A 13,444-nucleotide genomic window follows, 5' to 3' on the forward strand; every position below is an offset into this window, starting at 1 on the left:
CCTCCTCCAGCTCTCGTACTTGATAATGCGAAAAAAGTGTGCCAATATAAATGAAACTATCGAATTGACATGGTTTATATGTACAATGAATTGTAATCGTGCTGACCTTGCATCAAAAAATTCTAAATGTTCGACATACGTATGCACACGGATTGTTCAGGGTTATTTTCTCGTTCCTACAGCAACATCCTCATCCGCATAAATTTGGAGGCTGGTCCATAAAAGCTTGGCGGTTAAGTCCCACTCACTCTCAGCTGCCAAAAGTACATCATCGGTTTATCAAATCATCCGCTTAGAAACGGCTTATATTCCCCAGATTTCTCCGCATTTTTTGTAACTCTACATCAATATTGTAACTTTCATATTATCATGACATTTCCTAGTACATACAACCATTCCATCCAACGTCGTAGAACGTTGTACTTGTATTCATCAATTCTTTCATCATGCGAATAACTTCAAGATTATCGACTTCCTTGGTCAGCTCGATCAAACCTTTGAAACCTTTAGGAAATATCCACAATTCGAAACTCCCAAGAGCATATTCGACTTATCCTCCGCAAGCAAAGCTTAACAAGGCAATTGATTATGGATCAACGACAATGTTATGCCATAGCACATCAAGTGCATTACAAAATCCCGAATTTCCACCAGAAATACGAAATGGTACCACAAAACGAATGAACCTATTTCAATCCATTAACGATGCGTTATCTTTGGCATTATCTAAAGATGAAACAACTATGGTTTTTGGAGAAGATGTAGGATTTGGAGGCGTTTTTCGTTGCAGTACTGGACTTGCAGAACAATATGGATCAGAAAGGGTATTCAATACACCATTATGCGAACAAGGAATTATAGGATTTGCGATTGGGGCAGCTGCAGAGGGTATGAAAGCTGTTGCTGAAATTCAGTTTGCAGATTATGTATACCCAGCCTTTGATCAATTGGTCAATGAGGCAGCAAAGTGGAGATATAGAGATGGAGAATATGGAAGAGGATTGGGTGGACTCACTGTTAGAATGCCGTGCGGAGCAGTAGGACATGGTGCTTTGTTCGTTTTGAATTCCATGAACCGTGTTGAAGAAGCTCAAACTAATGATAAATTTTAACAGATATCATTCCCAGTCTCCGGAATCTCTATTTACACATATTCCTGGCCTTCGAGTCATAATGCCACGATCACCTATTCAAGCAAAGGGTCTACTTCTATCTGCTATACAAAGTTCAGATCCATGTATCTTTATGGAACCTAAAGCATTGTACCGTGCAGCTGTTGAACAAGTCCCAATAGACGCCTACACATTGCCTCTTTCCGTCGCAGAAATTGTCAAGCCCGGGAAAGATTTAACTTTAATCTCTTACGGTCACCCTATGTATACATGTTCCGCTGCATTAGAAGCAGCAGAACGAGATCTCGGAATCAGTGTTGAGTTGATTGATTTGCGGACAGTATATCCATGGGATAAAGAAACAGTGTTGAAGAGTGTAAGAAAGACTGGAAGGTGTGTAGTAGTACATGAAAGTATGGTAAATGCTGGAATTGGTGCGGAAGTTGCTGCAAGTATACAGGAAGATAAGGAGACATTTTTGAGAATGGAGGCACCAGTTGCTAGAGTTGCTGGCTGGGGAATACATATGCCACTAATGTTTGAGAAGTTCAACGTACCAGACGTTACTAGTAAGTCCAGAGTTTCTGGGTTTTTGTTTTAATGACTAACAATCATATAGGGGTTTATGACGCTATTAAGAAGTCTATCCGGTACTAGATTGGGTCTGTGGTTAGAAATATGGTGTCTAGATTACGAATATGATAATGACTTTGATGGTGATTCAATTAGGCGTTTTAGAAATGATGTACTCGTTTTGCATAGCTTTATGTTAGAAACATTACCGGACAGCAGCATGAAAAACGTGATTTATCTAAAGATGTAGGTGGTTTCCACTGATTTGATGAGCGATATTTAGCAGTTAAATCTTGTGAGATAACAAATTGAATCACACATCTATTCTTTTGGATTATCTAGTAAAGTCACATATTCAAAACTTCAAGTGAAAACGAAACATATCCCGGGAATATCATTTCCTTAATTATTATTGTGTGAACGAAGTGAATGACTTCAATTCAATTACTACTGTAATAAAGAACTAAGCGAACGCGAAAGAGACTAGCTCTTTTAGTAAGTCTATATAAGACTTACTACTTTCAATATGTAGCTAGCTCTTTAGACAGAATACAATTAGACATACAGGACCTACGTAATCCGTGGGTGCTACGTCTTCCGTATCCTTCTCGTACCAACAATTATATCTTACTATTAAACATTCATATTACCACCTATCATCCCTAGTAATTATACGAGAACCACCGAGGGCATCCCACATAGTGAACATTTCCAGATCTATCCATCTTATCTCTTCATATTTCCTCCCAGGAATAGTCGCTATATTGCCCGCAGAGCTACCTCGTCTTTTTTCAAGTTAAGTACTGCCCCATGGCCTGCAATTTCCCCGATAAGCTTCCAGGGATATTTTGAATAACACGCCCGGCTGGGCGAAATCCGTGACATATGCGAATCGATATTAAACATTGGAAGTTTATACACTTTCCCTTTCATCAGCCGAGGATAATTTCTCAGCTCTCGCCTTCTTCGTCTTTCTTCTCTAATATCTCATTCCTCCCATCAGGTCGATTTCCTCACTCTCACTGTCAGCCTCCCCCCTCCCTACATTCTCAATCCTTAATCTCCACACACTCATCCACCATCATCTCTCCATACAAATCCACCTCTTTCTCCTCCCCACACTCAACACCCCTCCCAGCACATCCTATCCCCTTTACCCCCCTCTCCCCACCCCCCTCCAAAAACTCCCTCAAAACCCTCAACGACCCCCCCCCCCCCCAAACCCCAACATCAAAAACCCCAAAACCCAAAATATAACCAAAACATCCATCAACCTTTCATTCGAATAAGTATCCCTATCCCCGCCAAGCCCCTTATAATCATCATTATCTAATACTAGCTGAGGAGAAGCACCCATTTCCAGAGCTCGCGATCGAGAAGCATCAGCTGCACTAGATTCATACCAATCTTCCATCATAATATCTATTTCTACCTTTGCTATTGATGAGGTTTTGATTTCGACTTCGGTATCGCTTACTAGGATAGGGATGGGTGCTATAAGCAATGGTACCGGCGGGTGTGAATGTGATAGTTTAGCAATTCCTTGCTTTTTGCTCGTGCTGGAGGAGAATATTCCATAGTTCCTCTGTGACTCTATAAGTATCTGAAGCTGATAGGTCGGAGGGGAATGCCATGGTGATTGGAGGGTTTGATTGTATTATTGTATATAATTGTGTCATTGTGGATTTCTGATTTTGATTTTGATTTTTGATTTTTAAATCTGGATGATAGATGATGAGAAGCTAGAAATATTGAAGGATTAGAAGTTATAATGAAATTTGAAATTTGAAATTTGGAGAAATAAAAGATTAAATATCATGTGCGTGGTTACTACTTTAGTCTTCGCCTACAATAATCTTGAGTTGTTTGTTAAGTTGATGATAGTTTACTCGAGTCATTTAGATTATCGAATCCCGATCGAGACTTAAGAACTAAACCTCTTCGATATTTACTTGTTTACTTAATCGTAGGATTGACTGACTCTTACCTTTAGTTCTAGTCTTAGTTCTAGTCTTAGTTCTAGTCTTAAATCTTGAATCTTAGTCTCCTCCTCTTGAGTCTCCCACACACATCGAGAACTTTAATAGCTCACCACTATTTTCTTATGGTAGTTCTCTATTGTCTGGTCAACAATTTCTCATTGGGTCTATTACTGAGGTTTAAGCTATACGAATACTTATATAGTTACACCGATTGATGATTATGTTGGGTTTTACTTACGATTTATTCAACCTATAGTATATCTATTCAGTTCAATGCTATTCAACACAATACAAAACGAAGTAAATACCATCACAAAAAACCTGGATTAAACCCCGATCCCCGGCGGCATAAAAAAGAAAACAAATAAAGTGGATATAGTTTTGTATTCTCTATTTCTTGTTTCTGAAACTCCAATCTCCGATGTTGATGTTGATATCTAATACAATGAATGAATCTTTGTTCATACTTCAAATATATATATGAATATACGTCTGCTAATGCTATGCCATGCCACAGGATATCTCATACCCACTTCCCGCACGCTAAAATGTGTGTATAATTACAATGAAATGAATAAAAATGACGATCACGAAATTAATTCGCGCCAGTACTTTTTTCCTGAGATTTTCCTCTTCCCCTTCCTCCGCCACCACCACCCCTAACAGATTCCCCACCACCTCTTCCCCTTCCACCTCTCCCTCTCGGTCCACCCTTTCCTCTACCACCACCAGACTTACCACCACCTCTACTAACTCCAGTAGAAGCCTTTGCCCTCAAAGCTTCTTCCTCTTGAGCCCTTTTACTCTCTTGATCCCACCATTCTTGGAATGCTTGTTCTTCTTGAATTTCTTGAAGACTTCGCTTTGCAACTGCTTCTTTAATCACTTCTTGCTCTCTTTGTTGCATTCCTATGATATCAGCCATGGATAACTGTAGTGACGGTTCGGCTTTCGCTGCTGGCGCTGTATATGATTTCGAATGAGGAATAAGTGGAGACGATTTGCTTGGTGTTAACAAGCTTGGCCTTGATGGACCAGGTGAAGATCTTTGTGCTTTCGTGATGCTGTTATTATCATTCCTTTTTTGACCAGCAAATCGAGTATCTGGCGCCGTGACTCGACGTATAGTTGAAGTAGTACTTGAAGGTGAGATAGCTGGTGAGGTTGTTGGGTTTGGTGCTAAGGATGATGGTGAAGATTTGTTATCCTTATCAAGAATATCCTTGAGGTTCGTTTTTGAACCCACACCTGCAATTTGCCAAGGAGAAGATGCCTTGTCTTTACCCTTGTTCACAGGAGTTTGTGCAATTGCTTGTTGAAGAGCTGCCTGTTGCTTCTTACGTTCTTTCTGTGAAAGTTTTGGGGTAGATGATTTGGCATTCGCTTCATCCTTGGCCTTTTGAGCTGAGAGACTCATTGATAAATTCGAAGTACGGTTCGTTGATGCTTGGGCCATAATATCTTTCATGTCCAGCTTGACTAAAAGATTAGGAGAAGACCAAGTTTTATTTCCAGTTTGAGGGGTGTCTGGATTGTGATTGATTCCTAATCCGACAGAATTTCGAAAGTCCGTAGGAGATCCTGACTCGAAAACCTTAGGCGTCGAACCAGTTGTAGGGAACCTTGGAGTTACTGGACCACCAGGGGAAGCAGAAGTTAGGTCGTTAGTCAAGTTCAGTTCAGGTGGACTACCAGGCTCTTCATCGTCATCCATATCAAACATGAAATCAGCCGCTGCATCCTTAGGACGTACACTTGGGCTAAATGGTTCGTTCTTGACCACCCTTGATTTCCTCCTAGCTTTATCATTACTTGGAGAGGGTAAATAATCATCAAGACTCCCCATACGTGCCTTGAAAGATGAAGATATTCGATTATCATCATCTCTTAGATGAGCACGGAAGATCATATCTCCAAGTCTGCGACGTCTTTCCTCATCAATGTCCCCCGCCAATTCAGGATATTTCTCGTGCAAATCTAGATCAGCTCGTCCACTTTTGGCGAATGGAAGACAATTCAATTGATTGTCACGCACGACTTCATCTAATTCAAGGAGAAGGTCCTCATCAAGATCATCAAGTAAACTACTTTATATTAGCAAAGTGTACTACTAGAAACTATGATGACCCGATCTATCAAAGTTTGGAGGATAGACTTACCGATTCTCAAGCATTGACTCCAGCTGCAAGCACATATACTCAAGGCCGGCGTCTTTAAGTTCGGTGATTGAGCAAGGTGCCACGGCATTGATGATATTGCATACGTTTCGAGTATTGACTTCATGATGTCAGTGTAACTTCTAAAAGAAAATCTGTGAAACACTGTGCGGAAATAACATACCAAAACGACCCAACACTTGTTGACAGATCTGAGACAATCTATCAATCATCAACTCATTCGCAACACTCATGACGTCCATAACTATTTCCGAGAACTCATCAATATTAGTGGAGACGATATCATCAAAAAGCTCAGGTCCAACATCCGCATATATATAACGCAATACCAGTTCGAAGGTATCAGGCGAAATATGCTTCAAATCGATGCTGATCGGATCTGTGATTTTTGCGCGTCTACCAGCAAGCCATTGACCTCCCGATCGACCATTAAATAGACCATCGAAGAAAGGACATCTTTGACATGCAAGCACACTGTGAATAGGCATCTCTCCTCCATCCAACTCAACAATAGCATCACAATTATCGAAGAATTTCTCGTCTGTAATAGCGTTGTCCATGTCAGAGTTCAATTTGTCTGAGGGCCTTCTGACAAGTCCAGGTTGAGTTAGGTAGGGAATATTTAAATGAGAACCAAGCTTCATGATTTCAATCCTAACCTGCCTCAGTCTGAAGGCCATATTCGGGAGATAATTCGCGAAGGCCCAAACATCAGCAATTTTGTCAATGTAGAGAAAGATAGCGAAATTGACAAGGGTGATAAAATCTATGCCGTTAAAGATAATTCTCTTTTTACCACCCGTACTATTTTCAATGTTGAGGATATTAGACAGTGAAGTGGTTCCGTTGGCATGAGAGTCGGCAAGAAGTGATCTCAAGACAGATGATCTAGCTGCCAGCATAAAGCCATGGACAGGTATTGCGATGTCAGATGTACTGGAACATATCTCAACATCATAACCACCACTCTCAGAATCCACTCCCATGAGCAAGCCTTGGACATCTTCCTCGATGTCCGGAGACATGATCAGTGCCGCGAGGACAGGGCCATATTCGATGTCCAAATTTGCCAGGCGAGGGTTTACTAGACTTCCCGCCTGTTCTACTGGATGCTCCGAAGCTACAAGATCTCGGATACTTAGCAAAGGTGCAATATCATCCCACAATGTCTTATCTTCAACTGCAACTTGAGTCCTGGTCACATCACAGTCCTTACGGATGGCCGCAAACACACCAAAAGGATTGCTTCTGACAGCAGCTACTTTAGTAAGTCCCGGGATCCGCTGAAATTTGAAATCCTTCCGGTCGTAACCACTGATCCCAGTGAAAGCATCCTTATTCTTAGCTCTTTTGATGCGTCGCCAAACCGCTCCAGCCTGAGTACAAACTATCACGGACCCATTCTCGGCGACACCAACAGATTTTATTCCATCCCAATTACCCTTGCGAAGTGACCAGACTCGCTGCGGCTGTGATAAAGCATCTTTAATTTTGGAGGGATTCGTTGTAGAAGCCGCCGCAACTTTTGTATCAATTTTCCTTACATTGAAGGTAAACAAGTCACCTCTACCAGATATAGCCGCAATTGTATCTCCGCCAGACTCAATAGTAGTGATATTATTTGACTCTGAGTCATATCGAGTCGTGAGCGAGGTACTTTGTAAATGATAGTTTGTGAAGCCCTCATACAACGGAAACTTGACCATGTTGTAACCATAATTCGTGAAAACACAGACTGTATGGTTTGCCAAGAGGCATATAGTTGCACCACTAATGGCCGAAACTTTTACAATTGATGACTTGAATAAAGATGCGGCAACTCTGCGAGGTATTGGTTGAGCTTCCAAAGATCGTGAGTCAGAGTCCATAAGACCCAATTGTCCCTCATTCTTTCCCCAGCAAAACAATGAGGTAGACGTGTGGGCCACTGAATGAATAGCAGATGCAGCTATGCCAATAATGATTTCTCTTTTCAGAGGTCCAAATATCTGGCGCGGGGTTGTACAAAGTGGTTCTTCATCCTTCAGCGCAGGTCGAGGTAGATTGTAGCCTAATTGACCCCAAGTATTTGTACCCCAACTGAAAATCTCTCCTTCCGACGAGACTGCAAGCGTATGATTTTGACCTAAAGCAACAGTTACGACCTTCTTTCCTGCCAAACCGCCTTGATCTACTGGCACGTAATTGAAACGAGTGGTTTCATCCCCCATGCCTAATCTACCTCCAGGGCCAAAGCCACACATGTAAAGGTTTGATTCCGGATCCGTAGTTAATACAGCGCTACTAAGTTTGGACAGAGCAACATCTTGTATGATGATGGGCTTATTTTGAATCATGGAAGGAAGTTCAGATACTGTCTTGGGCATTTTTGGGTTTCCAATAGGGTTATGATCATAGACAGAGTCCAAGTATTCTTGATAAAATCGAAAGAGTAAATGGTCAGGACGTTTAAGCGTTATCTTCTCCGGATACTGACGATCATCCTGATCACCGAAACCCAATGAAAAGTTCTTGTTACTACCAAATGCATAAAGTTCGTCACCATCGATACTTTTGAACTTTGACGATTCGCTCGACGGTGAATCGAATAACTCCTCATCAGAATCATCATCTGAACGGTGAGGTACTCCCTGCTCTCCTCGGTCTAGCAGAGATCGCCTTGCGATAGTTGCATTGTATACATCAAATGGGGTGTTTCCCTCCCTATCCTTGACCTTGATAACCGAAGAGTCCGGCTTAGCTCCTGTATTTCCAGCGGCGCGATCCTTCGAGTCTCGCTCGATAATTGCTCGAGCAATTGTGACGTTGCCGAAATATAAAGCCCTATGCAACGCTGTCCACCCACTTTCCGTATCTTGTATATAGAGGTCGATGGAAGGATGTTCGATAAGAGAGGTCGCAAAGATTATTGCATTCGTAGATGTCGAAGATGCAGCTCGGTGTAAGACAGTTAACCCAGCATAATCTCTGCTATTCAATTCTGCCTTGCTGATCGCATTTCCCTGTCCTTTATTCCCATTTGAGTTTCCAGCTGGACCGGGTGTTTTGCGGTTCTTGCCGAAAGTCTTTGGTGATGTTCCAAATCCGCCTGAACTCCCTATTTTGTTCCCAAAGCTGCTGGAGAATGCCGGCCCTCCTCCACCATGACTTTTCAGTGTATGCTGCGATGAATAGGCAGTATTTGCCAGTAGGCGTCGAAATTTATCGACGTCATCTTCGAGGTAATATTTCCAGAGGAGATTACTCATGTGTGAATAGAAGTGGCAAGAAGGGATACCTTCCGGTCACTTCAATGAACACCTAGCTGTGACCTCAAAGGGACACGGCGTTTTTAAAGGCGTATGAAGTGGAGGAAGACTCCTGAAAGGTGGGAAAAGTGAAGAAAGTCCGGTCTTGGTCTGCCAGACGTGTTGATAGATAATCGTCGCAAGGTGATTTGGGCGAATCTGGAGCGGGGCTTTATGCGTGCGATTGAGAGAAAGTTGCAAGTTTACGAGGTCGGAATCCGTAAAGTGTGGGATTTCCTGATGAATGTTGTATTTTTCGACTGGCTTGACTTGGTATTGAAGTATGAAACCTCCTTGTCGGTATAAATTTAAATGGTCGAGTCACTATTATTAGTATAGAGATTGGGAATGTATCGCACAACGGGAAGGCCGTTTGCATTGTGTGCAACGCGATAAAAGCTCCTAACCAATCGGAATCGCGACTTTAGCAGCATGCTTACTAGAATTGTGAACGTGGGGCAAGCATTTGACGAGATACCATGATGCTCTTCCACCCATCGTCATAACTTACTGGATATGCGGTGAAATTATGAAATCGAAACTTGTAAGCTTCCATTTCTCCAAAACCATATCATAACTTAACATAACAAATTCGTTTAAAGCTTTGGACGAAAGACAATAAATATATTGGCACCAAGCTTTCCTTATATATTCTCGTATTCTGACAACTCTGAAAGCCATTTTCTCAGGCGGTGAAGGGAGACCCACATGTTCATGCAGATTGAAGATGTTCTCGATATATTTCTATCCCAAATCATAAATCCCGAAAGGAAAACGAGGCATACTGTATCTTACAAGATTATCCTTACCCCTGATTTATCTCGATGTTACACAAATATGAGTAGGTAATAAACCATATATTCTTGTGCTAAAGACTTCCCAAATCCTCCGTTTTCATCCTGTTTGATGAGCTTCAGAATTTATCGAATGTTGTGGCTTTACTTGGCATGTTCAGACCTGAACGTTCGTTTGAATACAATCGTTTTTAAATATCCAGCAGTATCTCCCCGTTCTATGTCGTGATAAGTCTCTTTGCAGCTGCTGCATTCTTGGGATATTCATTTGAATCACCCCTTATTCTCGATATGTGCTATTTCAACTCTGAGTAGCTTTACCTGTGGTCGTCGAACTCTTTATTGACCTTCGCAGCAAAGGATGAGTGATTCAATCAGAGTAGAAGTAGCAGGTACTAACTCGGTTCTATGAATTGACCTTTTCGGTTTCTTCGTTAGTGGCACTGATACGTCTCGGCTTCGGTGCCTCCTAACCTTCGTTAACGGAATCGTTTAACCGTTCAAGATCACTAGAATGTGACCAAAAATTCTCCTCTTCCACTCCTCTCCCTCCCAAACCAACCCATTCACAACTCTCTCCCCACTCCTCCTCCCCCTTCCTCGCTCCCCAAAACCCCCTCCCATAACTAACCAAAATCTCCTCTCCCTTCCTAATCCCCCTCCACCTCCCCACCCCCTTCCCCTTCCCACCACCAGCCTTCTCTCCCAGCACCCAAACCCCCATACCCCTCTCCCCCCTTCCCGTATCCCAAACCTCCTTAAACTCCGCATTAACTCTCGCTCTCTCCCCACCAATACTCACCCCCCTAAAATCATTAATAAATCTCGCCTCATTCCCTTTCCGCTGTGCATCAACCCCAATTCCCGTGTCTCTATCCAAACTCAAATCATAATCGCTTTTCTCATGTACTTCTACCATTTTCCTGATCCTCTCATCGGTCGATTCATTTGGCGCGTGAACTTCGCCAATGTATTGCAAGATAAATGTTCCGGGTTTCAAGTCCCTAGTGGCGAATAATCCACACTGTCCGTTCGCAGGATGGGATGGATCGTTAATAGGCGTAATCTTGACGAGAGGAGAGGGGCCCTTTGCATGTGAGGGTGGAATAGGGATGCCATCGGGAGTTTGTGTGCGAAGTACTTTTAGGTGTGAGGAGTTAAGTGTTGCGCAATAGGTCGGGGTCGTGAGATATGGGATGTGAGAAGGCCAGTTTTTAGGAAGTTGTTGGGATGGTGCCATTTCCCTTGGATGATCACATCCACAACTCTCTCCTCTCTCTCAACCACGTGAGACTGTGAGGACCTCGATATCGATTATCTTAATCAAACCCAAATTTGCTGCAACAAGCACCTAAATTCCCAATCACTTTAAATGTAAAACCCAAGACTCGGCCAATACACTATATCCACAATCCCTTCCCTATCATTCCAAAATCATAAAAAGATATAAGATAGGTAAGGTTAGGTATGCGCAAAGGAATCCTCTCCCCGCGCCCAAAAATCTTCCCCTTCCAAAATGCCAAGCCTTAGCACCCGTTAGCGCCCGCCCCCACAAGAACCTCTCAAACCTTGTACCAATGACAAGTCATATATAGTCCATCAGCCGTGCGAAAATCACCTCTTTCCAAGAATCACAATTACCAATATCCATTACCGAATCTTGATTTTATTTTGTATTTGGGATGGCATTTCGTTAATGGGCATGTGTTTTTTCAATCTACTAGTGCATGATGCGATTTTTGGGATAGAACAGGATATAAAACTACAAGTGGCGTGGTAGGGTATAGTAAGGAATGTAGAAGTTACTAGATACGATATATAAACGGTCGCCTTGATTAAAATTTGGTAGATGGCAAGTAAACTCACTTGGTTAGCTCTAAACAGGTTTCCGATATGACGCATCTACTGGCAATAAACAATGCGATAAGAATCGTCGCAGAGGAAAAGTGCAAGTATATACCTACCTACCTACCAACCTAAATACATTTTGTTTGTTCTGGGCAATGAGGTCATCTTTCCTAACTGACTTTATGACTTGACGACATAATGATAAATGGATGAAATGAGAGAGTATATATTAAAATAATCCACCGCCACCTTTCCCATTTCTAGGTTTTTGATTTATTTATATAAGACTTACATACATGCGGTTACAATACGACGTGATCAAAGTTTCATATCATAGCACATCATATCGGAACGCAATTCATAGATTCAATCTAATATAATCAATCCGTCAAACGTCCTAGAACTAGCAATCATGCCTTCCGTTATCGAATCTATCAATAACCTCATTGCCTCCATCGTCAATACCATCATGGCAACCTTCAATTCTATCATCGCTGTTTTCCAATCTATCTTCAATATGATCCTCGGTATCATTAATGCATTTTTCGCAGCGCTCAGTTCGGCTGTTACTACTATTGTGCAGACTTTTGAGGGATTGGTTAGGTTTTTCTTGGGTAAGTTTCAACATTTTCACTTTGTTTGCTTGTCCATTCTAGAAGGTGTCAAAATAGAAGAAGGATTGTGAAGAGATGAAAGGAAAAGTAAAATTATAGGATCTAAGCTAATCTTTCTCTTCAAATAGACAATATAGTCGTAATCGGTGTGCTCGCCGCCGCATTCTGCGCATACACAATCTATCAACGCAGTCAAGGACGACCTGTGGCCCCAGCACCAAGCAGCGCCAAGAAGACTTCTTGAGCTCTGTGTCTTCTCTCAGAGTTTGATTGTGGAAATGTGGAGTGGGAGGAATACATTACGAAGAAATATGTGCAAGGAAACTTCCACACAGCAAATAGGATGATTGATGGATGGGGATGATAATGTAGCAAAGGAAAGGAAGGAAGGAAGGAACGGACAGGAAATGGAAAAGGACGGTTCACTTGCGGGATATGCTTTATGATACCTCAGTTTATAGTACTTAACAATAAAATGGCTGAAACAGATATCTGCAGCGATAATTAATATCGTAAACTGGGAGTGAAGTACAAAAGGCACAAATAGTACACATGGCACAATGACACAAACATCAAAATACACATCTTGTGATACATATCCCGCCCGTAACACCAAAGTGAACGCTGACTTCAGACCACACCAGGCGCCTTCGGAGACGGGACTCCGAATCTCACCAAAAAAAACCGTGTAACCTACAACGGTGCAACCAAATAATAACATTCAAGTCAAGTCAGATCAGTCAGATCATTCAGTAAGCGAATGAAAATCGTGGGGGCTCAAGTAAAAAACATACGTTGTACAGTAAGTAAGTAGGTATGGTATGTAGGTGGTGTTCGGTTACACGAAAAAGGGACCTCCTATGTCTAGGTAGGTCAATGCAAATGCACTAACTATAGTAATAACTCTCAGTATATATTTAACTTTAACTTTGGATCTAGCTGTTTTTATCATGAAGATCATAATGATATTTTCATTAAGGGGAGGAAGGTTAGGTATGATGTATCTAGATTGATCTTGAACTTGAGATGGATTAGATTAATTGATGAAGTGAATTGA

The 13,444-nt window shown here is 41.9% G+C and overlaps 5 protein-coding genes across 5 annotated transcripts; 2 read left to right on the forward strand and 3 right to left on the reverse strand.

Annotated features, from left to right (window-relative positions):
* Positions 1-446: 446 nt before the first annotated feature.
* On the forward strand, positions 447-1,769 carry SS1G_09548 (pyruvate dehydrogenase E1 component beta subunit; the record flags this gene model as incomplete). The annotated part of the gene is made up of 3 exons (XM_001589776.1): positions 447-1,054; positions 1,116-1,681; positions 1,732-1,769. The coding sequence occupies 3 exons, from the start codon at positions 447-449 to the stop codon at positions 1,767-1,769; spliced, it is 1,212 nt and encodes a 403-aa protein (XP_001589826.1).
* Positions 1,770-2,883: 1,114 nt separating this feature from the next.
* Positions 2,884-3,042, reverse strand: SS1G_09549 (predicted protein; the record flags this gene model as incomplete). Its single annotated transcript, XM_001589777.1, has 1 exon — positions 2,884-3,042. One exon carries the CDS (start codon positions 3,040-3,042, stop codon positions 2,884-2,886), a length of 159 nt encoding a protein of 52 aa, XP_001589827.1.
* Positions 3,043-4,262: 1,220 nt separating this feature from the next.
* Positions 4,263-9,092, reverse strand: SS1G_09550 (hypothetical protein; the record flags this gene model as incomplete). The annotated part of the gene is made up of 3 exons (XM_001589778.1): positions 4,263-5,751; positions 5,827-5,944; positions 6,008-9,092. The coding sequence occupies 3 exons, from the start codon at positions 9,090-9,092 to the stop codon at positions 4,263-4,265; spliced, it is 4,692 nt and encodes a 1,563-aa protein (XP_001589828.1).
* Positions 9,093-10,320: 1,228 nt separating this feature from the next.
* SS1G_09551 (hypothetical protein) lies at positions 10,321-11,165 on the reverse strand (the record flags this gene model as incomplete). The annotated part of the gene is made up of 2 exons (XM_001589779.1): positions 10,321-10,343; positions 10,400-11,165. 2 exons carry the CDS (start codon positions 11,163-11,165, stop codon positions 10,321-10,323), a joined length of 789 nt encoding a protein of 262 aa, XP_001589829.1.
* A 1,020-nt stretch (positions 11,166-12,185) lies between these two features.
* On the forward strand, positions 12,186-12,631 carry SS1G_09552 (predicted protein; the record flags this gene model as incomplete). The annotated part of the gene is made up of 2 exons (XM_001589780.1): positions 12,186-12,387; positions 12,525-12,631. The coding sequence occupies 2 exons, from the start codon at positions 12,186-12,188 to the stop codon at positions 12,629-12,631; spliced, it is 309 nt and encodes a 102-aa protein (XP_001589830.1).
* Between the last annotated feature and the right edge of the window lie 813 nt (positions 12,632-13,444).

The sequence above is a fragment of the Sclerotinia sclerotiorum genome, genomic scaffold, assembly GCF_000146945.2.
Source record: "Sclerotinia sclerotiorum 1980 UF-70 scaffold_13 genomic scaffold, whole genome shotgun sequence".
NCBI lineage: Eukaryota > Fungi > Ascomycota > Leotiomycetes > Helotiales > Sclerotiniaceae > Sclerotinia > Sclerotinia sclerotiorum.